The following is a 23,119-nucleotide window of genomic DNA, read 5'->3' on the forward strand; positions in this document are numbered from 1 at the left end:
GACTGTTCCATGTTTACACTAGAAATAGAGCAGATATAATCACTGAGCCCATGATGGCTTGTTCCAAGTTGTCTGCTTTCTCCTGTCTCCCTGGATAGACAGATGAATGCCTTTTCTCAGCATAGGTGAGAGAGCCCTGTTTGTGGGTCCAGTCAGCAAGCCTGGCTTCTGTCCTTCCTTCAGATGAAGTCAATCATTTTATACTCAGGATAAGAACTCTCAGCTGTCTCTGCCTGTTTCTAGAGCTAAAGTATTTCAGGCCCATGTTTTTTTTTGTTTTGTTTTTTTTTACCTGCTTATTGTATTTTGCTTTTCTTATGTTTATGGTACATAGAGATGTTTGGCTAATTTTTGACCACGGTTGTATTATTTTAGTCATCTCTTTTTATATTTACTCTGTCACTGCTATTGCTTTAGAGCAGAGGAATCTTCAAAGCATGAACTTACAACACTCTTTTTATTGGAAGTACTCCAATTTCCTTTAAAATGACTTTTCCCCTCACGTTTCCAAAATAAGTGCCTAAAATAAAGTTTGAAATCGTTCTCTGTTATCTAAATTCATCAAAAGTTTGTATCTTTTGGTTTTATTCTAAGAAGTGAGATCTCTCCCTATGAAAGCATTCTATATATGGGTCAGTGCTCTTCTGCAGCCAATATCCTGAATAAATCATGCATTTCTGTGGTTTTAGTTATTGTCTGAGCTGAGATATATAAAATAGTATATTAAATTTTACTTTATCTACCATTTTTTTAAATTTCTCTTGTGATACATATTGTCCTGACCCAGATAGCTTCACAATCTCTAGAAACCAACAAAGAAAGATCATATATTCCTGTTTTTCCTCCGAGATTATCTTTTGAATGGCTTGGGCAAGGTTTATAAGAATTAGAATTCCTGTACCATTGCCTTGGACTTTGTAAACTGATTTAAAGCAATAGAAGTTATGGTCTCTGTTTAACAAGTTTGAAAATCAAATACTTATTTGTTAGACCTATTTATCAGCACCTAATATAAGTAAGTAATTGCACTACTATTGTATTTTGTAATATAGAGAAACAGTGAACAGAAAGTCTTGTTTTATGTAACATAGCCTTTAAAATATAGTTTTTGACAATCTGTTTTTATGGGCCACTATGCTACTATGCTAAGAGCTGTGGAAAAATCAAACATGGAAGCTGATCCCCATTTCTTTACAGGTTATCTGAGGAGATAAAACACTAGTGACCATAGTACACAGTACATAATGATGAATATTATGAGGTAGGCATAGAGAAAGTGCTGTGGGTGTTGGGTGGAGGAAGATGACTTCTAATAGGGAATACGGGAGACATGAATTCGGAAAGATTTCTCAGAGAAGATGCCATTTGAGCAGAATGGAGGGATGGTAGTATTTGGTATGAGAGAAGGAATATTCTGGGTATGAGGAACAAGCAAGCTAGGAGATATGTATAACCAAATAGATGCTATTAGTGTTTTCTTTTATACTTTGTTCCTTCTCTCTCCACATTTAATCAGTAAATGAATCAGAGCGCTCATCATCACTGGACTTGTCTGGAAATCGTTTCACTCCTCATTTTTCCACTAACATATCCTTGCTTACATTATCTTTCAACAACTTTAATTGAACATTAAAAAGTTCTCTTCATCTTAATCCTACCTTGTCCCCTCCATCTCTTTAATTGGCCCTCTATAACAGTTTTAAAAATTATGTATTTTTTATGAACTTTCAGTTACATCACCTACTTTCTAATAATGACTGTCTGGTGTTATTCAAATCATAGATGGAATCCTGACAGTAATAACAAAACATATTCACAGGGTGATATTTGTGTTTTGTGTTTTTTCCTTTCATTTTTTTCTTTTTTATTCCTTTTGCTTAACTTTTTGTTGACAGACTTTTTTTTTTTAAGAAGAGTTTTAGATTTACAGAAAAATTCAACAGAAGGCATACTGAGTTCCCATTTATCTTCCTCTTCACACATAGCTTCCCCTATTATTAACATTTTACATTAGTCATTAAAGTATTACATTGTTACAATTAATGACCCAGTATAGATATATTATTATTAACTGAAATCCATAGTTTATTCCAATTACCTTAGTTTTTACCACATACCCTTTTCTGTTTCAGGGTCTCATCTGGAATACCCTATTACATTTAGTTGTCGTGTCTCTTAGGCTCTTTTTGTCTATGACAGTTTCTCAGACTTTCCTTGTTTTGATGATTGCATTAGTCAGAGCTCTTTAGAGAAACAGAATCAATAGGACATATAGAGATTTATTATGAGGGATTTGCTCACATGATTATAGAAGCTGAAGTCCCACAATCTGTCTGTCACCTGTAAACTAGCTCAGGAAAGCCAATGGTATAACTTCAATCCAAATTTGAAGGCCTGAGAACAAGGGGAGCCGATGATGTAAGTCCTGGTCCAAATGGATTTAGGCTGTCTTTTTTTTCCTAGTTCCTTACGTTGTAAAGTTAGGTGGTTGATTTTAAATCATTTTTATTTTTTAATTTGAAAGAGTATAGCTATAAATTTTCATCTTAACACTATGTTTCCTGTATCCCTTAAGTTTTGGTACACTGTCTTCATAATTTACTTTTGCTCCATTGATTGTTTAAGAGTGTGTTGTTTAATTTCCACAAATTTCTGAATTTTCCAGCTTTATTGCTGTTATTGATTTCTAACTTCATCTTATTGTGGTTGGAGAAGATATTTTTATGATATGTATCTTTTAAAATCTATTGAGATTAATTTGTGGCTTAACATATGGTCTATCCTGGAAAATATCCTATGTATACTTGAGAAGAATATATATGCTATTGTTATTGCATAGATATTCTGAGTGTGTATTAGATCTATTTGATTTACTATGTTTTTTAAATCTTCTATTTCCTTGGTTATCTTCTTTTTGGTTGTTCTACCATTATTGTGTGGCGTATTAAAGTCTCCACAGTTATTGTAGAAGTACTTCTCCTTTTAATTCTGTCAGTTTTTGCTTTATATGTTTTGATGGTCTGTTATGAGGTGTGTGAATGTTCATAATGTTTATATTTTCCTTCTGTACTGAAACTTTTTTTAACATATAACTTTTTTTCATTTAAGGTCTATTTTGTCTGATATTAGTATAACTACCCTTTCTCTTTTGGTTTATATTTTCATGGAATATCTTTTTCCATCCTTTCACTTTTATCTTATTTGTATATTTGGATCTGAAGACAGCACATAGTTTGATCATGTGTTTTATCCATTCTGCTAATCTTTGTCTTTTAGAGATTTTAATATATTTACTTTAAACTAGTTATTGATAAGAAAAGATTTTTGTCATTTTGCTATTTGTTTTCTATATGCCTTATACCTTCTTTATCCCTCATTTCCTGCATTACTATCTTCTTTTGTGTTTAGTTGATTTTTTTGCAGTTAATTATTTAAATTATTTTCTCATTTTCATATATATATATATATATATATATATATATATGTATATATACACATATATATTCTATAGCTATTTTCTTTGTAGTTATTATGAGGATTACATTTAACACCCTAAAGTTATAATATCCTCATTTGAGTTTATACCAGTTTAACTTCAATAACATAGAAACACTTCTTCTTTACAGCTGTGTTCCCACATCTTTCAGTTATTGATATCACAAAATTACATCTTTATACATTGTGTGCCACAAAATATAAACTAATAATCTTTAAATTCATTAGTCTCTTAAATTTTGTAGAAAACAAAATGTGGAATTACAACCAAAGTTACAATAATACTAGCTTATAGACTACTTTAAAATGTATTTGTTTCTTAAATCATTTAAAAATCAGAAAGTTGAGTTACAAACTGTTGATATAATAACACTAACTTTTATAATTGCCCATGTGTTAAATTTTATTGAGAGTTTTATTTTTCATATAGCTTTGAGTTACTGGCTGGGGTCTTTCATTTTACCTAGGACTCCCTTGAGCATTTCTTGCAGAGCAGGTCTACCTGTAACAAACTCCCTCAACTTTTGGTTTTCTGGGAATGTCAATTTCTCCCTCACTTTTAAAGAACAATTTTATAGAATAGAGGATTCTTGGATGACAGTTTTTTTCTTTTAGCACTTTGACTGTATTGGCTCATTTATTGGCCCATTACCTTCTGGTCTGCAAAGTTTCTGGTGAGAAATTAGCTGATAATTATGTTGAGGATCTCTTGCATGTGATGGGTTACCTATCTCTTGCTGTTTGCAAGTTCTCTCTTTGTTTTTAGTTTTAGAAAGTCTGATTATAATGTGTCTCAATGTGAGTCTTTTTGAGTTCATCTTACTTGGAGTTTATTGAGTTTCTTGAAGTTTATATCATGCCTTTCATCAAATTTGGGAAGTTTTCAGTCATTATTTCTTCAAATATTCTCTCTATTCCTTTTCCTTTTTCATCTCCTCTGGGACTCCTATAATGTGTACGTTGGTCTGCTCAATGGTCTCCCACAGTTCCTTAGATTATGTTCACTTTTCTTCAATCATTTTTCCTTTCCATTCCTGAGACAAACTAGTTTCTATTATTCTATCTTCAAGTTTGATAACCCTTTTTTCTGCCTGCTCAAATCTGCCTTTTAATTTATCTTGTGGACTTTTCATTTCAGTTATTATACTCCAAAATATGTTTGGTCTCTTTTTATTTTTATTCATATATAATTTTCTTGACTTTATCCACATTTTCCTTTAGTTATTTGAGCACTTTTAGGACAGTTATTTTAAAATCTTTGTCTAGTAGATCTGCCATCAAATCTTTTTCAGGGACAGTTTCTGTTTATTTATTTTTCCCTTGAATGGCAATAATTTTCTGTTTCTTTGTATGCTGATGATTTTGTGTTAAGAACTGGACATTTGAATCTAATAATTGGTAACCCTAGAAGACAGATTCTCTCACTTTCCCAGAGTTTACTGGATTTGTGTTATTGCCGTTTGTTTTATTGTTGTAAGCTGTCTCTGTCTGGAGGATTAGTCTGAGATGTAAATGTAAGGTTTTCTCAGGTCTTTTCTGAGTTTGGACCTTTCCCTGAACTTGCACAGTCATATCTAATTTCTTCTGATATGCACTTGCTTTTGAATTTCATACTTTAATGTCTGGCTCACAAAAGGGGAAAAAGAGAAAAATGAAGAGGGGTAAAATGGGCGCTGACCCTTTAAATCACCTGGAAGGCATTTCAGCCTGAGGAGAAAGGACTTGTAACAATAGGAGAAGGTGCAACAATGGATACCTATCTTTTTGTATGCACCTCTGAGATCAGAAGCAGCAATCAGTGATCAGAACACAGATCCCTGATACTTGGAGGACCAGATCCACTTTACTCACCCTGGATGCCACAAATGGTGTGCAAGCTTCTTCTGAAATATATGTATGGCTGCCTGCCATGGGGTTTGCAAATTGGGGATGGGTAGCAGCTAATGTATTCAGAGCTGAAATTGACTGAAATTAACCAAAATTTACCATACAAGTCTTCCCCTGGGAGTTACAATCCTTCAATAGACTCCAGAATCCCAAAATGGTTATATTGGACAGATTGTTCCAATATCATTGTTGTTTAGATACACACATTCCAGGTACTTCCTACTCTACTATATTCCCAGCATCATCTTCTATTGAGATTTGTCTGATGTTTTTCTCATGACTAGACTGGGTTATAGGTTTTGGGGAGGGAGATCACTGAGGTAAAGTGCCATCTTCATCACATCACATCACAGCATATCACATCACATCAAGAGTTCATACTATCAACATAATTTATGACCCTAATAACCTGGCTGAATTAATACTTGTCAAGTTGTTCCACTGTAAATGTACTTATATCCACGTTCCCCCTTTCCATACTCTACTCTTTAAAAGGAATTCACTATGGGCAGCCCATACTTAGGGGAAATTATGCTTTCATTTAAAAATATTTTTTATTCCTAAAAACAAGCTTATGAGAAAGGCAGAAAATAATTATGCTTTCCCAACCCTATTTCACACATGGAAAAAACCCTGAAGTTCGTGCAAAGCGATTTGACTGTGGTGTCATGACAGATAAGTAGAAGGGCAATATTAGAAATTATATATGCTCACCAGTGATTTTTCAAGAAAAAAATTTCTTGGCCAGCCACAATCAAGACTCTCCAGGCTTTCCTTAGTTTTCTATCTTTTTATAATTTTCTCATTTCTTAGTTTTTCTGGTTCTGACTCTGTTACAGTTCAGAAAGTTTTCCTTGTTCTTTGATCATGGTCTTCTCTATTTCCTTCTCTTTTACACTTTATTTTTATATGCACTTTTAATTACCACTAGTTTTCCCAAAATCTGATGAGATCTCATTGATTTTTCTAAGGCAATCAGACAATTGTTTTTTCAGTTTATGTGATTATCCACATGGATCCTGAGTTTATCCTATTCCTTTCATGAATTTAAACATCTCAAGAGCATTCTAACTAATCAATACTCAAACCTTTCTAGACCACGTCTAGCAATATCTTCATTTTCAATGATGACAACATTCCTTAAAAAGTTATGTTCAGATGACTTTTATATTTTTCTCTCTAAGTAAAGAATTTCTTCTTTCAAACTAAATGGCCCTTGAGAGAGGAAAAAATATAGAAAATATAAAGCTAAAATAGGTACAACAGCTTGTTTCAGATAATATATAGTTTTAGATCATGGATAATCAATTACCAAACCTCTCATGTATTTTACTGATTATGTTCCCTGCTACTGAATATAAAAATTTTCCTGGAATAATGAGAAAGCTAAATAATATTTGAAAACAGGAATATATCCTTATATTTCATTGAGGATTTGTCTTTCTTAAACACTTCTGGGATTGGCCCTGAAATTTAGGGCCTGAAGAAAACATGGAGATATTTTGAACTACATTTTAATGTTTTTGTGTAGAATAAAGAGCTGGAGAAGTATGCATGTATGTATTTTGAGGTTTCTTTCTTCAGTTAAAACTCCTTGGTACAAGTCAGAGAGAACATTGTGCTTGTATCTGTATGTTGTCCCAGTATTTGTGTGCTCTATGAGCATGTAGAATGTGTGTGCATTTCTCGATTATCTTTATATCTATATTTTATCTATCCTTTATAAAATAAAAGTACCATAATATAGTTTTCAAATCTTTTTCATTTACATAGTACATGTTTTCATGTCAATAAATACAGATCTATATCTTTAAGCGGATATTCTTTGATGAACTTCTCATTCAGTTTTTGGATCATGAGGTCAGTCTCAGCTTTGAGACTAACCTAAGAGTCAGTAAAGGGTAACTGGGGCAAGAAGGCAAGAGGCGGAATCCATGCAAAGTAGGTGAGGAAGTAAGAAAGAAGCTCGGCCTGGAATCTCTTCCCTCTGTGAAAGGGAAGTATGTGAGCACCTCTTTCTCCTCTTGCCCCTTCCTCATAACTCTTTTTACACAGACTATGTAGAAGTTGCCCTAGCACTGTCATAAGAAATATTTCTGACAAAGTAACTGATTCTTTCTAGTGGCACATAGAAAAGAGGGTGCTGTCTCAGAGTCAGAGTGATAGGACTGAGTGGAAAAGAAAGTTTGTTCTGCTTAAATGGCAAATTTGAGGAAATTTACAGAGGCTATAGTCAGTAAACAGTGGCAATAAAATCCATGAGAAGAGGAGGTGGCTTATGCCTTAGCACTGTGAGGTTAATGGCACAACAATTCTAAGAACCATTTCCCGGCCCCCTTTTTGGACTGCTGGAAGATGGGCAATTTGGGATTTTGAGAGGGATTTTAAAAAATTTTTTATTACCATTTTAAACACCTTTGGGAGAAGATTATCTCAGAAGAAAACCACCCCCTTCTGCTCCCCTTTCCTTATCAGCCATTAGACTAAGCCACAGATGCCATATAAACATAGGCAATTATTAAATAATTTTGATATGTGTTATTTAAAATTTTAATATGCATATTATAGGAAAGTATCACTTTTCTAATAAATTATACCTACTTCTCTTGCAGAAATAGATGACAAGAGAGTGACCAACACACAAGCAGAAGTAAGTTTTCTTATATTTTTATATTAATAGGTGTTCAAATAAATTAAAATACAATTAGTTTGATTTGATGTGATGTAAAATATATCAATATAACTGTGATGTAAAAACTAGTTTGAGGGTGGCCGGTTAGCTCAGTTGCTTAGAATGTGTTGCTACTGACACCAGGTTGCCAGTTTGATCCCTGCATGGGCCACTGTGAGCTATGCCCTCCATAGAAAAACAAACAAACAACAACAACAAAAAGTTTGCTTTTCCTGACTTAACAAAGAGTAAAATGTGCCATTAAATTTCTGCCTCTAGGTTACCTTGATTCTCTACCTATGAAATGATAACCCCTGAAAAAAATTCTAAAATAAACCACTGCTTTTAATGGCAAGAAATGGTATTGATACTTTCAATCTAGTGACTGCTTACATATGAACACCACAGGCTAGGGAGAATCAGTGTTGGAATACTGGATCAAAAAGATGGGGGACAGGTACCTCTAAAGGGTCTTCTGGTGTGTGGAACCAAGAGCAGATTGTGAGGTCAGAGTCCCCACATATACATGTAAGAGTTCAGATAGACAGAGCCACAGGAAGCTAGGGGAGCTGATAATATAGAATATATAGAATACAAGGACGTAAATGAATTTGAACCCAGAAATAGAACAAATATTGAATAAGATGCATGCAGACTTAGGAGTCAATTCTCATGGCTGCATTAATAGGCATATAGCAACACTCAGGAAAATGTAGAAAGAAAAAAATAATAAAATACTAAAAATTTAATGAGATTGTTTGAAAATGCTTTGGAAAATAAACTCTTACATAAATATAAAGTAGTTTTATTACTTAAGTTTACTATTATGTTACTAAACAGTCTTTTCTGTAGAATTAATTTCCTACTTGGCTTTTGAATATTTGTATGGAAATAAATATGTAAGAAATCCTGGAAGTGATTGCTTCTCAAAATCAGCCAGATTCTCAACAATGGATCAAAAATATTTTCCTTACACAGTTGGTTGACTCTGCTGATGCAGTTGGTTGAAACTGTAGTTCAGTTTTGGGGGAGTCAAAAGTTCTATTCAGATTTTCAACTGGGTGGGGCATCGGCGCCCATAACTCCCGCATTGTTTAAGGGTCATCTGTAGAGACAGAGAAAGAAGTCCTGATCCACTGTGTTTAGATGAAAGTGTTGAATAGCAGTTTTGTTAGGAAAGGACTTATCTTTTGAACATAGAAAAGAATATTATCTTAACATTGTAATTCCAAGTAAATGGAAATATTAGATTGAACCTATTAATTCCAGAGGGTTATAGATTGGTATTACTGACCAAGGACACTCATTCCTCCAGAAACACTTGACAATTCTAGGAACCGGATAATTATCCCATGGGCATAGCTTTTTGAGTATATTTTGTCCTGGCCCTTAAGCTTTTCTTTCAAATGGACAGGATTAGTGTCTCTTTTTCTGTTATAAAAATAAAAGAATGTTACTAGGTAGAAAAAGAGTGATTTCAAGACTGCAATGGATAAAGAGTTTTATGATAAAATATACGCCAGCTTTATATATCTCTTAATACTATGCTATCAGTGGACATGTATATAATTTCTCATTGATTAGAATTCTGTTTTGTGACGGGGAAAATCAGAAAGCTCTTTGAAATATGACACAGTGTTTATTTCCCTCACAGGGCTGATGGCATTATTTTTTTATCCAAATATAAAACCTTTACTTTTTTCTTTTGGTCCACAGTCACAAAATGCATCCCCTAAGCAAAGGAAGCAGAGCGTGTACACACCACCTGCCATGAAAGGTACTGTTCAGGTACTGTTTCGGGTTGTTCTGAGTATTGAGCTCATGGCTGGCAAGCTGTCTGTTCTCAAGGACCATATGCTTAATAATAAGCTAGCTCAGGTCTCCGCTCCACAACTTAATAACATGACATTCAGTAAGACACTTTATTTAAAACTTTAATCAATAGTAAAATAGGTGGTTGAAGAAAGGATAACTAGAGATGTCTCAGCATCTGTCTGGAAATTCAGATTTTCCAAAATAATGACAAAGGTTATTTTACCCTTCCTCACACATTTTCCTTGAAGAGATTTTCCAGAATCCCTAATTACTCTGGCCAGTATTGTCAGATGATTGTCATTCATTTTCTTGGCTTACGAGAAGTAGAATTTGGGAAGATTTAATGTAAAGTGGTGTCTCATTTCTTTGTGTCGGGAGCAGTTCTGAGAAATCCAATCAAATAGTGTGAAGCTATATATATAACAGCTGTTGAAATAATAACTAAGAATGCTAGTTCAGATTCTGGCATTTTCTCAGAATTTCCCCCCAAAATTGGAACTGCTAAAAGAACATCTAAGTGTATCAGAATGTTGACCAACATAACTTCCAGGAAAGGCTTCTTTGATTTCTCACACCAAAATGTTCCTGACATAAGGCAGAGCGTGTCCAATCCAGTAGCTCGTGTTCCAGTCTAGGGCTTGGGCTGTCGGCCCAGTGGTTCATCATATAGTCGTCCAGCTTGGTTTCAACTACAGGCGAGGCCAGCTGAACAGCTTCCTCTGGAGTCTGGAGAGATGTCTAAATCGAGAGTGAAATTTTCCATTCTCTATTCTCTCTAGATTTGGGGCCTTTTCAGGGAGGTGGGATATAAATGGACAGACACACAAATAGCTACTTTCAGTAAACTTCCTTCCTATGCAGCTATAAAACACCACGTTTGCCTGTTCATAAGACTGGAATAAATAATGCAATCATCAGCATTGTAGTTTATTCCAGGGTAATTATTGAGACCATCAAGCATCACCCTCTGAAGATAAATGTAATCATTTTGAGGATATTTTCCCTATTGTAAGTCACCTTGTATTTTCAAGACATATCAGTTTTGGCATGAATGGGCAACAATGAAAGATATATGTCCGCTCATTTAATGATTTCCTCTGTTCTATTTAAGGTTAGTTTAACTAAAAAAAGTAATACTGTTCTTATGTCCTCAGAGAATAATAGTATTATTTTTAAATCGAAATCTGAAAATCAAGGTCCCAGGGGCTCATAGTTTTCATTATATTTAGTTCTCAAATATCATAAGAATGTGGGATCTTAACATTTATGGAAGATAATCATATTGCAGATTTTTATATATAACCTTACTACTGTCAAGGCCTCCAAGATGGTCATTCATTGATAATCATTTTGGTCATGGGTTAAAGGGTTGAGAAAGCACAGTAATTCTTCTACGAGGCTATCAGTGTGTTATTATAGGTCACTTAGGTTCTAATTTATAACCAGTAAATAGCGAGGTAAGTCTCCTGCTTGTGATAAAAGAGAAAGCTAAATCCATTTGTTTCGTTTAATCTAACTGTCTCTAAGAACTAGAAATAAATATTTCAAGACAAAATTAAGCAATGATAACATATGGTACATTATGAGCACCTTAAAGAAGCTTCAATAAGAAAGATGAATTAGCAAAGGAAATGTTATTGGGATGCTAAATACAATAATACAATTGCTCTGAAATGCATAATTCTTCAAATTGCAGTGGAACATGCAATTATTCAGTGTAAACAAATGTTTGCTGTGAGAGCAGAGCAGCAACAGATGTGGTTAAGAGTTCTGAAAAAAATCACTGACAAAAAGGCCAACAAGGGCTTCATGAAGGACCCAGTGAGTAACTGCTTAGTAAATCAAATCAAAACAAAACAAAACAAAAACAAATTAGCAAGATTCTTTTATTTTCCTCTCTTACTAGGTTGTGAGGTGTTATTGGGTACAGAGGCCAAAGTGGTAGTAAGGGAGAGCTGCTACATCCCACCTGTGCCATTTCAATTAATGCACAGACAGACTAGTCTCCTATCCCATACATTAACGTATTTTTCCCTCTTTCAGTCACTATGGTAGTTATGGTTCCAGCATTTTTCAGGAAACATAGACATATCCAGGTTATCCCTTGTAATGAGGAGTTTATATAAAGGTACACAGGAGAAGACATAGAGCAGAAAAAAGCATTTTAACAGGCACACTGTCAGGATTGATAGGCTGATGATTCCCAAATTTATATCTGCTGTCTTAATATATCTCCTGAACTTGGGACTCCCTTTTCCAACTAACTACCACATTTCTTCACATGAATGTTATTAGACCTCTCAAATTTAATATATCCAAAACCAAACTCATTGACTCTTTTTCTGGTTTTCTCCATCTCAATAAAATGTATTCAGCTGTTGAGAACAAAAACCTTTGCGTAATCCTGACCCTAAGCCCTTACACAACCTGTTGCCTACACTTGTTAGCTTTATTTCAAAACACACCCCTTATCTGACTACCTCCCATATCTTCCACTGTTACTACCTTGTGCAAACCATCATTCTTTCTTGCCTGGGCTGCTGAAGTAGCCTTCTAACTGGTCTCCCTCCCTGCTTCCGCTCTTGGTCCTCTACAATCTAGTCTCCATATAGAAGCCAGAGTAATTCCTCTAACTCACAAATGTGAGCATACCATCCCTTTGATCAAAATCCTCAGTGGCTTCCTGTTACATTCGGAATAAAATTAAAACTCCAACCATGGCTTACAAATCCCTGAACGAGCTGCACTAGCCTCCCTCTTTGACCTCATCTCCTTTCACACTGTCCCTTGTTCATTGGTGTCCAACATTGTGGCCGTATTTGCTATTCTTAAACAGGCCAAACAGACTTCCACTTCAGAGCATTTGTACTTTCCATTTGTTCTGCCTCTTCTTTATCCAGTGGCCTCATAGTTGGCTCAGCTAATGTTACCTCCTAAGATAAGCCTTCCTTTCCTGGTAATTGCCCCTTCTATCATCATTATCTGTATCTTTACACACTGTCTTATTTTTTTCCATAGCACTCATCATGATGTACCTAAAATGAGGTGTCCATGACAACAGTTTTGTTCATTTGACTAGGCCCAGCACCTAGAACATATGCCTGGCACATAGTAAATGCTCAACAAATAGTCGTTGAATAAATGAATTGTAATTAACTGGGTAATTCAGCCACATTGTCATCTGATCAGAAGCAGATATCTCTTGAGCATTGTTCTACTAATTGTAATACTTATGACTCTGCTTCTGTTTCTCTTTACTTCTCTCTCTGCCTGATTCTCTCTTAACTTTTGTGTTCCTACTTATCCATATGCTTTTGTTTTTCTGGTATACTTTTTTCCACTCCCCTCTCCTCTCCTCTGGCTAGAGAGAAAATCTGATTTGGTAAATTAGTTACCATCCGAAACAATGCAACGGTTGGGCTAGATTCTTAAGAAAGGTCATCTCATGGACCACAGGAACAATTAGGAGGTTGACTTTGGCTAGGGACTGGTTCCTGGATCAATTAGTTCATGGCTAGAGTGGGAGCATCATATGACACAAACAGTGATAATGTAAATAGAGGGATCTAGATATTGCTTTTTTTTCTCCAGGAGTGTTTCATGGCTTGTCCAGCACATTTACTCACAGAAAGTGGTAATAGATTTAATACTTGATCTGGCCATCTTTCTAGTCATAAATTTGTAGGCACTCAAAGTTGTCAAAGACCTTAAAGATTAACTACTGCAACTATCCAGTAATGACAGAATTATTTTCACTGCATTTAACCTCAGGGTATTAAATTGGCTTTGCTCTCTTGGAGATTCAAATGTATTAGGCCTGGGGTGGAGCCAGATAATCAAAAGTTCCAGGTGATTCTGCGGCAGCAAGTCTAACGATTGACACATTCAAATATCTAATTACCTACCTAACATGGTTTTCTGTATCACAAGTAGATAGCTCATAGAGGTCAAAGATGACTATAAGATCAAAATTAATATGTTCAAAACTTGCCCTTCAATCTTCTCCACAACAAATAGATTTTGTCCTCCATTGTTCTTCTCCGGAAATGGACTTTTCGTCTGTCTAGGTGCTTATTCCTGAGTTTTGGAATCTCCAGTGACCCTCTCCCTCACCACACTCTGGTTAACAGTAAAGCACTACGTCTTGTGGATTGCACCCCATTAGATTTTCTTCACCTTTCCTCTTCTTTTATGTCCAGGGCCACCACCATACTTCAAGTCACAATCATCTCTTTGCCAGCATATAATTTGTTGCTCTCTACCTAGTCTTTCTCTTTTGCCTCCCATCCACTTTCTATAGGGTAACCAAAGTGAATTTTTAACACACAAAGTAATTATGCTACTTTCTAGTTAAAACTCTTCAATAGTTTGCCATTGCCATGAGATAAAAACCCTATTCCAGAGCAAAGTTTTCAAAGCTTACTGCCCTAGTGTACAACCTACCTCTTTTCCTGATACCTTCGGTGTCTCAGCTATACTGGCCTTCTGCCAGCTTCTGAATGCACCAAGTTCTTTTCTGATTCAGGAAAGAGTTTGCACATATTTTTCCATTCACCTAGAATGTTCTCCCTTGCCTCCATCTTTCCTCATTCTTCATGTGGTTAACTTATATTTAGCATTCAAGCCCTGTCCTTAAAGGTCAGTTTCTGAAAGGAGCTTTCCCTAAACCTCTACTCTAAGTTCTCTGTAGCTACAACTCAATATTAATAATTATAAATTCTCTATAGTTCTTTCATTGCAAATAATCACAATGTCCAATTTTTTTATTTAGTGTCTGTCTTTCCAACTAGACTGGAAGTGATCTATGTGAGTGATGGTGTGGCAGCAGTGACCATGTCTATTGTGTTCTCTACCATATTTGCAGGGCTTAATATAATGCTTGGGACATAAGCCATACTTATAAATGTACTTTTAAGTAAGTTTTAAAAATATACCCAACACTAGTATTGGTGCATGAATTATTTCCTTAGGATATCTACCTTCTCTCTGGTTTGTCTATTAGAATGATATTTACTCTATTGAGGCCCCTAGAAATTTGTATTCAAGGATTCTTGTTCGATATCTTATTACTATTTGTGGCAAATTTTAAAATGACAACTATCGAAATATTTCAAGACATCTATCACGTCCTTGTCTCACCACTAATTTCGTTCTTTCCAGGTTAAATATCTAGATGTCAAATATGCTTGCCAGTTAGTCCTTCCACATTCATTCTTAATCTCCTAATAAGCTCCACTTTGCCTATATCATTCTAGAAGTGCATCAGTCAAAATTAACCTAATACTTAAGGTGTGGTCTGACCAGAACAGAGTGGAGACTTAAATTAGGCCTGTCACCTACTTCATCCCAGATAATTTAATTCTGTCAATGCAACCCAACAGCTTATTAGCTTTTTCTGGTAGCTATATACATTGGTGTTAAATAATGAGCTGACAAATAAATTCAAAACTTTCAAGCCTTTTTTATGTATTGCTTTTAAGCCATGTTATTCACCATGTATTCCCCATTTTAAAATTACGTCCTCTTTAACCAAGAAGCAAGACAGTGCTGTCATCCCAATGTTTCCTCTTGTGAGAGTGAGGCTGTCACATGAACATGTCATATTTCGTACCGTGATTCTATCATCCATTCTATTTTCTATTATCTCAATTGCCTGTCATCCATGGAGAAGATAAATTCATCTTTGGAATTTTTATCCATATCTGTTGTCAACATAGCAAACAGAAAAGCTCAAAGAGAGGGCCCTGCAGCACAATGATCTCTCTCTACTTGATATTGATTCCCTTGAATGCCACCATTCAATCAGTTATCAAATAGACTTATTATAGCAGGATTCTATCCCTCAACAACAGAGGATATTATGAACACTCTTCTTAGATACATTGTTATATTTTATATATCTTGTGCTGACCACATTTTTCATCTATACAGATAAGCCATAAACTTATAATATATATTATGTATAAAAATGACAGAAGTTGAAGTTTGCATAGAAAACAGACTCACTTTTCAATTACCGTACTATATAATATGGTGCTTTATAATTATGTAAGTAGAAAGTGCTGAAGATTATCAGAAAAATGATAACTGACTACTGAATATCCATGTGCAATTCTCTGGTGTTTATGTGATGGTCAGCCTTGTAATTTACAGAACAGTCAATTAAATTATTGTTGGACAGCTTGAATCATGTTTTCAGAAAAGCGAAGTAGGTTTGAATCTTGGGACAGGAAATGGCTGACTCATTTCCACCCCCATTTTGTGTTTGTGTGTGTTTTACTGGAATTCAAATGCCTTCAGTTGAAGAGAGCAAAGCAAGTGCTATTGATTTAAAAAAAAGAATCTGAACATGACAAAAAGCAGCTGACTGAAAATGGCTTCGTATAGCAGGGCATCTTAGTATTACATTACCATTCTTAATGCATAACAGGTCAGATTTTTCTTGTACTTCTGAAAAATATTTTCTTCCTTTCATTCTTTTTTTTTAAATTAAAGTTATTGGGGTGACAATGGTTAGTAAAGTTACATAGATTTCATTCTTCATAATTTCTTTAAAAGAATAGCTTAGCTACTTCATTGTCCAGAGATCGTTCTTTTGATAAGTCAAATAGGTCTTTGAATTCTTATGGCTTTGTAACTCCTACAATTTTTTTTTCTCCAAGGATGGTTATGATCTTGATATTTTATCTCAATTCAGCCTCTTTTCATAATACAGCAATAAATGTAAATGAGAAATAACCCAGGAAATGCAAAAAAAAAAAAAAAAAGAAAAAAAATCAAACCAGCCCAATAAGAAATCTAAAGCAGTTTTTGGAGGGTGGTAGATGACAGGGCAAGAATGTGACGTATAATATTAATTGAAGGATAATCTTCAAATCAGAGAAGGGTATTGATCATAATAATTTCATGGAAACTGACATAAAAACAAAAAACGTGGACTTTAGTGGGCAAGTGATCAGGGTTCAAACCTCAGGACCTCCACTTACTAAATGTTCAACTTCAGCAGCGGTCAGCCAGTTTCACCTGTCTCTCTTCTCTCGTAGGTAAAAGGGAGGGGATACCAACCACCCCGGATAGCTCTAGGGACAAAATGAAACAATATGTGTAAAGAGAATGCTTAGAACAGGCACACAATATGTGGGAAATAATTTGAATATTTATTTGAACCTTGGATTGAGTTGCACACTCTCATCCTCCATTTGCACTGACCCCTGCAGAATGGAGGAAGGAGTGGGGAGAAGAGACTGAGGAGGGGTGAAAGGACTTGGAGGAGAATGAAGTACAGAGCTTTGCTCTCAAGTCAGTGGGAATTGAAAAGTCAGGGTTAGAGGTGCCTGGTCCTAAGAAGCGTGTGGATTACCAAGCCTTATAACATGCGCTCACTTTTATTTGTACTAGTCTCAGGAGGATTTGTGGATTTAAACTTTGACCTTTTACTTTCTTTGTAACAAAATCTGGCTTTTGCTTCATTTTACCTAGCTCGTCCCCTCAGACACATTTCCCTCATTTACCAGCTGACTAATAGCCCTCTCAGAGGTGTTGATATTTAAATTAATAAACCTTGTATTTCAAAAAAGTTTAAAAACAAAATGATAGTTAATGGTAAATTTGGGGGTGCTAAAGAAGATGATACAATAAATACTTGCAACCAGAGCGATGAGCAGGAAATCACATCGTATAAATTCAGCCTAAAATTAAGCAACATAGCTAGATTAACAATAATTATAATGAGTTGTGACCAACTCACTCTTCCTGATTTCAAGCCTCATAGAATTGTGACCAAAAACATATTCAAAAGGAATAGACCAGCCTGTTCTCATCACTCTCTGCACATTGAAAATCTAAGGCAGGAAGAGAAGGTAGCAAGATCTTCCAGCTTCTCATCAGGCATCTCCTACACACTGCATTCCTTTTGAAAACATTTCTGAGCCTCTGTGGGTGTTCTCCAGGTATTGCCTTTCTAAATCATGGCTTTTTTTTGTTTGTGCTGGCTCAGTTTATTTACTGTGCAGGGTGGGGCTTATTTATGCAACTTAAGAAATGTTTTAACAGATTTCTAGATAACAAGGAACATTCTAAATATACGTGTATGTGTTTTGTTTATTTCTTTAAAGAAATATGCATCTATTTCCAGATCCACTTCCTTCACTTCTGTTTCATTCCTTCCAGTAAGTTTTAAGTTCACCTTTTCTCGTATCTTTGAATGCAGCGGACGGGCATTTTGAAGACCTGATGTGAGAACGTACCTTCTTGAAAGTCATTAAGATGTCCTGTTTTTCTGAGATTAACATTGAGGGTGAAGCAATAGGAAAATGTGAGCAAGTATGAGTGGAATTCCTATTTTATATTATTTTCATGGTTTATTCAGTTGAAAGTCTAAAGGATCTGGAGGTGAATTCTATTGCAAATTTGAAATTTGAGACAAGAAACTTAATTTCATGTAGTGCAACTTATACTTTAAAAAGGAGACCATTATTTGTTAATATAATTCAATTCATGTGTCTATATCTACATATCTATACATATCTATATCTATATTTACCTATTGTAAAATTAATCTTTTAAATTTGCATCTCTCTGGACAAATAATATCACTTTAAAATTGCTTCCTTCCTTAGAATTGGGGGAAGAGATGACCTTTTGCATTTGATTTGAACAGATGAATGAAGACCCAGTATCTTTAGGTCTTTCCCAAATATGTAAATTGTAAAATTCAGTTGTGTAACCACTAATAATATACTACCACAAATCACATATGAGCCTCCACTATGTGTCAAGTGCTGAATTAAAGTGGTGTGGCTGTAGAGATGAAGAGTGAAGCCCCACCCTATAGGAAACCGGTCTAGAAGAAGCAACACACAAGCAGACAGGTCGAGCTGACCATAGATCCTTGAATTGGGGGTTGACAATTATTGGGGGATGTGAGGAGACCCATGTTAGGCCTGGGGAACCAGAGAGTGAGGCCACTTTCAGATCACTGAAGACACAGTCATGTTCACACATGTCTGCAAAGTACAATAAGCCGAGTCATGGAAAAGTCGAACACATGGCTCACCATTTTCAATCCTCCTGCTCATAATAGCTTGCAAAACATTTATGACGCCATAATGTCGACGGCTAAATCCTACACAGATCATCACAAAGATTTTGCTGCCATGCAGTCTAAATAGGTCCCACTAATGGACTATATAGACGTCACTCTTCAAAGCATTTGGAAATCCTTGTGTATTTGATTCTATTTTAAAAGTTCTGGTTCAAATCTTTGTCTTTGCTTTTAATATTACCTTTAAAACAGAGTAAGTTCCAGGTCAAATTATACTTTAAAAAAATAAAATTTATGTTTTAGAACAGTTTTAGATTTACAGAAAAATTATCGCAATAGATAGTATACAGAGTTCCCAAATACTCTGCTTTCAGCTTCTCTTGTGATTTATGTTTTATGTTAGTATGATACATTTATTACAACTAATAAACCAATATTCATTCATTTATTAACCAAAGTCCACATTTTATTTGTATTTTAGTTTTTGCTTAATACTCTTTTTCTGTTCTAGAAACCCATCTAGGATGCCTCATTAAATTTAGTTATCATGTCTCCTTAGGCTCCTCTTGGTTGTGACAATTTTTCAGATTTCCTTGTTTTTGTTGACCTTGACAGTTTCGAGTATTACTGCACAGGTATTTTGTAGAATTTTGCTCTGTTGGTATTTGTCTGATGTTTTTCTCATGATTACACTGAGGTTATGGGTTTGGGTGAGAAAGACTGACTGCAGATAGAAAGTGAACTTTTCAGCACATGATATTAAGGGCACATACTATCAACATGACTTATTACTGTTGATGTTCACCTCAATCAACTGGTTGAGGTAGTGTTTGTCAGGAGTCTCTACTATAACGTTATTCTTTTTTGCCCCCTTTCCATACTATACTCTTTGGAAGGAAGTCACTATGTGTAGCTCACACTGAGGAGTAGGAAGTTATGCTCCACTTTCCTGAAGTATATGTATCTACATGAATTATTTGGAATTCTGAACAGGAACGTTGTCTCTTCTCTCCCATTTATGTATTTATTCAATCATTTATTTTTATTAATGTGGACTCATGTGTATTTATTTTGTACTTTTATTTGTTTGTTTGTTTGTTTATTTATTTATTTATTTTGCTCAAATAGTTCCAGCTTTGGATACTGGGAGCTTTTTCAGTTGATTCCTGTCAACTGAAATACCCCATTACTGTGATATACCCCATTACTGTGGAGTTTTTTTTGTTTCTTTGTTTTAGCATATTCTTGCTTTCTAGCGGCTCTTTTGTGTATTTCTTGTCCCAGTCTTAGAATCAGCCATTTCTTCAAGGAGCCTTCAAGTTACAATTTTAATTCCTATTTGAGTCAATATACTGTAAAGTACATGTTTGTATCAATATATAGTTACTAAAAATAGAAAAATCTATCTCTTGCTCTACAGAAATGTCTGTGCATCATATCCATTAGTGCTTAGGATGGTTAATGCTACGCTATCAGCATGCTATGATGTACACACTCCACTTTTACTGATGCTAATGGGAGTTCCAGGAAGAAAAAACAATGCCTAATAGAATAGGCAGATGTTGTCTTTATGGGCTTACTTTACTTCATTTAATACCTAACACGGTGTTCTCTGATGATTTCTTGGATGAGATTTGTATTGCCCCTTTTAGATATGGAATTAGTAATAGGTTTGCCGCCTTCTTGGATACTGGTATTTGCTTGACTTAAATTAGAGATTTTAAAAAGTAATGTTTATAACACCTTATACTTGTGTAGTACTTCAACATATGCAATGTGTTTTTGTATAACTTACTTGTTTTTACAGAAAACCATCTAAAGTTACATAGTATCTTTTATTTTAGAGGACATTGAGGCTCACAGAAGAGCAGAGTTCCATGTTAAATGTCACTTTCCTTTAAAAGGCTATATTGTGACATAAGCCTCTTTTGCTTTTCTACTGGAATAACAATAGGCCTCATTTTCCCCATTTACCCATGTATGCTGTTTGCCCTTTAAAATCCAAAGATCCTTCAACCTTATAACTTAATGGAAAATTTTTACAAGATATTTTATACCCAAATTCCTACCAAATGCTTAGTACCTTTGTTTATAATCATTTTTGTATTTTAAACTCACATTATAGATCCATATGTAATAACAATTTTGTACTCAAACCAAGCTTGCCTTAATCTTGTCTCCAATCCATACTCCCACTACTCCTGACAAGTGACCACACAAATCTAACCCTGTGTCTTTTCGTTTTACGACCCTTCAAATGTGCACTAAGTCCTTTAGGAAAAGGCCATGGAAACAATGTGCAGGGCTGTTTATGATTTGGCCCCCTGTATCTGTCTAGCTTCACCTCCTGCCGCTGTCTTCTTCTATTTCATGGTGCAGCCATGCTGAACTGCATTTAGTTCCTTGAAAATAACCTTTGGTTTCTAGCCTGTACATTTGTTCTATAGCTTTATTTACAGAGGAGTTCTTTTTCTGTCCTTCCTAATTCTTAATGCTTGGAGCTGTACTACTTTTAAATTCAGAATGCATTGCACGTATCTATTTGTGTTGTGGGGGAGGATAAACAATTTTCTTTCTATCCTTCTGAATTCTTCTAATTTAACCAAATTAACATGAGACAGATTAATAAGATAAAATAACTAAATTTATCACATATGTACCTATGGGGTTCCATAAGAATATGGGACACTAAGACAAATCCAGCAGTGGAGGTTTATATGCCACCTTGAGCTAAGGAGAAGGGGGTGGGTGAGTTGTGGTTTAGAATTTCAAATGGCAGGAAGGCTATTCACAGGGAGATGGAAAAGCAAATGTTTTGAAAACAAATGCTTGCTGGGTCATCTTACCAATGGGACACAGAGAGGACTGTGACCTGGAATGGGCCTTGCTAGGTTCCTCCCTGTCTATCACACCTAGTTCATATTAAACTATAGTTATCTCTGATGATAGCTCCCTTCCGGGAGAGCAGGTCCTCTATCTAAATTTTTAGACAGTTAAGGGGACAGTCAAAGGTTTTTCCTGAGTCTTTCATTTCTTGAAAATGACCTGCTTAAAATAATCAGCATCCCAAAAAGCATATGTTAGGGTGGCAAACTCTGCTCCTCCTCAGTGCGTGTCTGTAATCCCTTTTAGCTAGACTGAATTCCTTGAAGACAAGGCTAATATCTTATTTGTCTTCCAAGACTATTCTTATTTCACTTCCATTTGTATTGCAGAAGGCTCTTCTTAGTAAATGCTGAATAAATGAGTGGATAATCTTTCTGATTTAAAAATGTGAATTTAATGGCTTAATTTTAGCCATATTGAAAAAAATTATAAATTTCTGGGACAAAGAAGTTGATTCACAGAGTTAATTTTTAAAGACTAGTCTGCCTTAGATTTTTAATTGCCATGGTTCATCTGCCTGTTTCCAATGCTCTTATTTATATAAGAATGACTAACTGCTAGTGCCATCATTTGCTTTTCCTTCAGTGCATTTAGACTTTCAAAATAATATTTACGACCTGTGAGAAGTTGAAATACTGATCATGTTATCTTCCACAATAAAGTAATGGGAATCCAATTAGAAATGTGCTATAATATATAAATGTCAAAATAAATTGAGAAACTGGTTCTTAGTGGGGCAACTTTAAGATAGGATTACATTCTTTACAAACTTGTGTTGGTCTATAAAACTTTTCTAAATATATTCCCTTTTAAAACCTTATCTTCTTGTCTAAACCTCAAAAAAAAAAGTCTGATTTGCAAGATAATTTGAAGATCAGTTTCATTAATTCCTTTCTCAGTAGGGCTGCAGGACAAAATACCCCACATTTCAGTTGCCAGAGCAGGCTGCACTCTTTCTGTGGTGTATTTCTTATGAGATAATAAAGGTGTTAGCATTGCTCTCAATCAATATACAAATATTTATTAAACTCAAACTCTGCGCAAAGCTCTGAGCTATGTGTTATTTTAAACAATGAATTATCCAGTTCTAGAACACTCTAGGTCAAACCTGAGGAAGGTTTATAATTTTGTTTTTTTTCATTAAGAGACAAAATATTAAGTAGAAGTAATGGTGTCCAAAGTTTCCTGTTAGGAAATTACTAGGCCCCCAAAATAAAAATTATATAATCAGCACTGCATTTATGACCTGTATTTTACATCCCTTCCTTTGTGGTATAAATACCAATGGGAGCCATTTTGTGCTCTCCTTATCTCTCATAGGT

At 35.0% G+C, this 23,119-nt stretch overlaps 1 protein-coding gene across 3 annotated transcripts in view; it reads left to right on the plus strand.

Annotated features, from left to right (window-relative positions):
- Positions 1-23,119, plus strand: part of PPP1R1C (protein phosphatase 1 regulatory inhibitor subunit 1C) — a 103,006-nt gene that overhangs the window by 43,198 nt on the left and 36,689 nt on the right. For 2 of the 3 annotated variants that reach the window (XM_019752828.2, XM_019752829.2), the window contains exons 3-4: positions 7,995-8,032; positions 9,770-9,841. In XM_019752828.2, the coding sequence (XP_019608387.2) occupies positions 7,995-8,032; positions 9,770-9,841 (110 nt within the window). The remainder of the gene's footprint in view (positions 1-7,994; positions 8,033-9,769; positions 9,842-23,119) is intronic. The other variant, XM_019752827.2, reaches the window with a different exon arrangement.

Source organism: Rhinolophus sinicus, linkage group LG01 (assembly GCF_036562045.2).
Source record: "Rhinolophus sinicus isolate RSC01 linkage group LG01, ASM3656204v1, whole genome shotgun sequence".
Classification (NCBI taxonomy): Eukaryota; Metazoa; Chordata; class Mammalia; order Chiroptera; family Rhinolophidae; genus Rhinolophus; species Rhinolophus sinicus.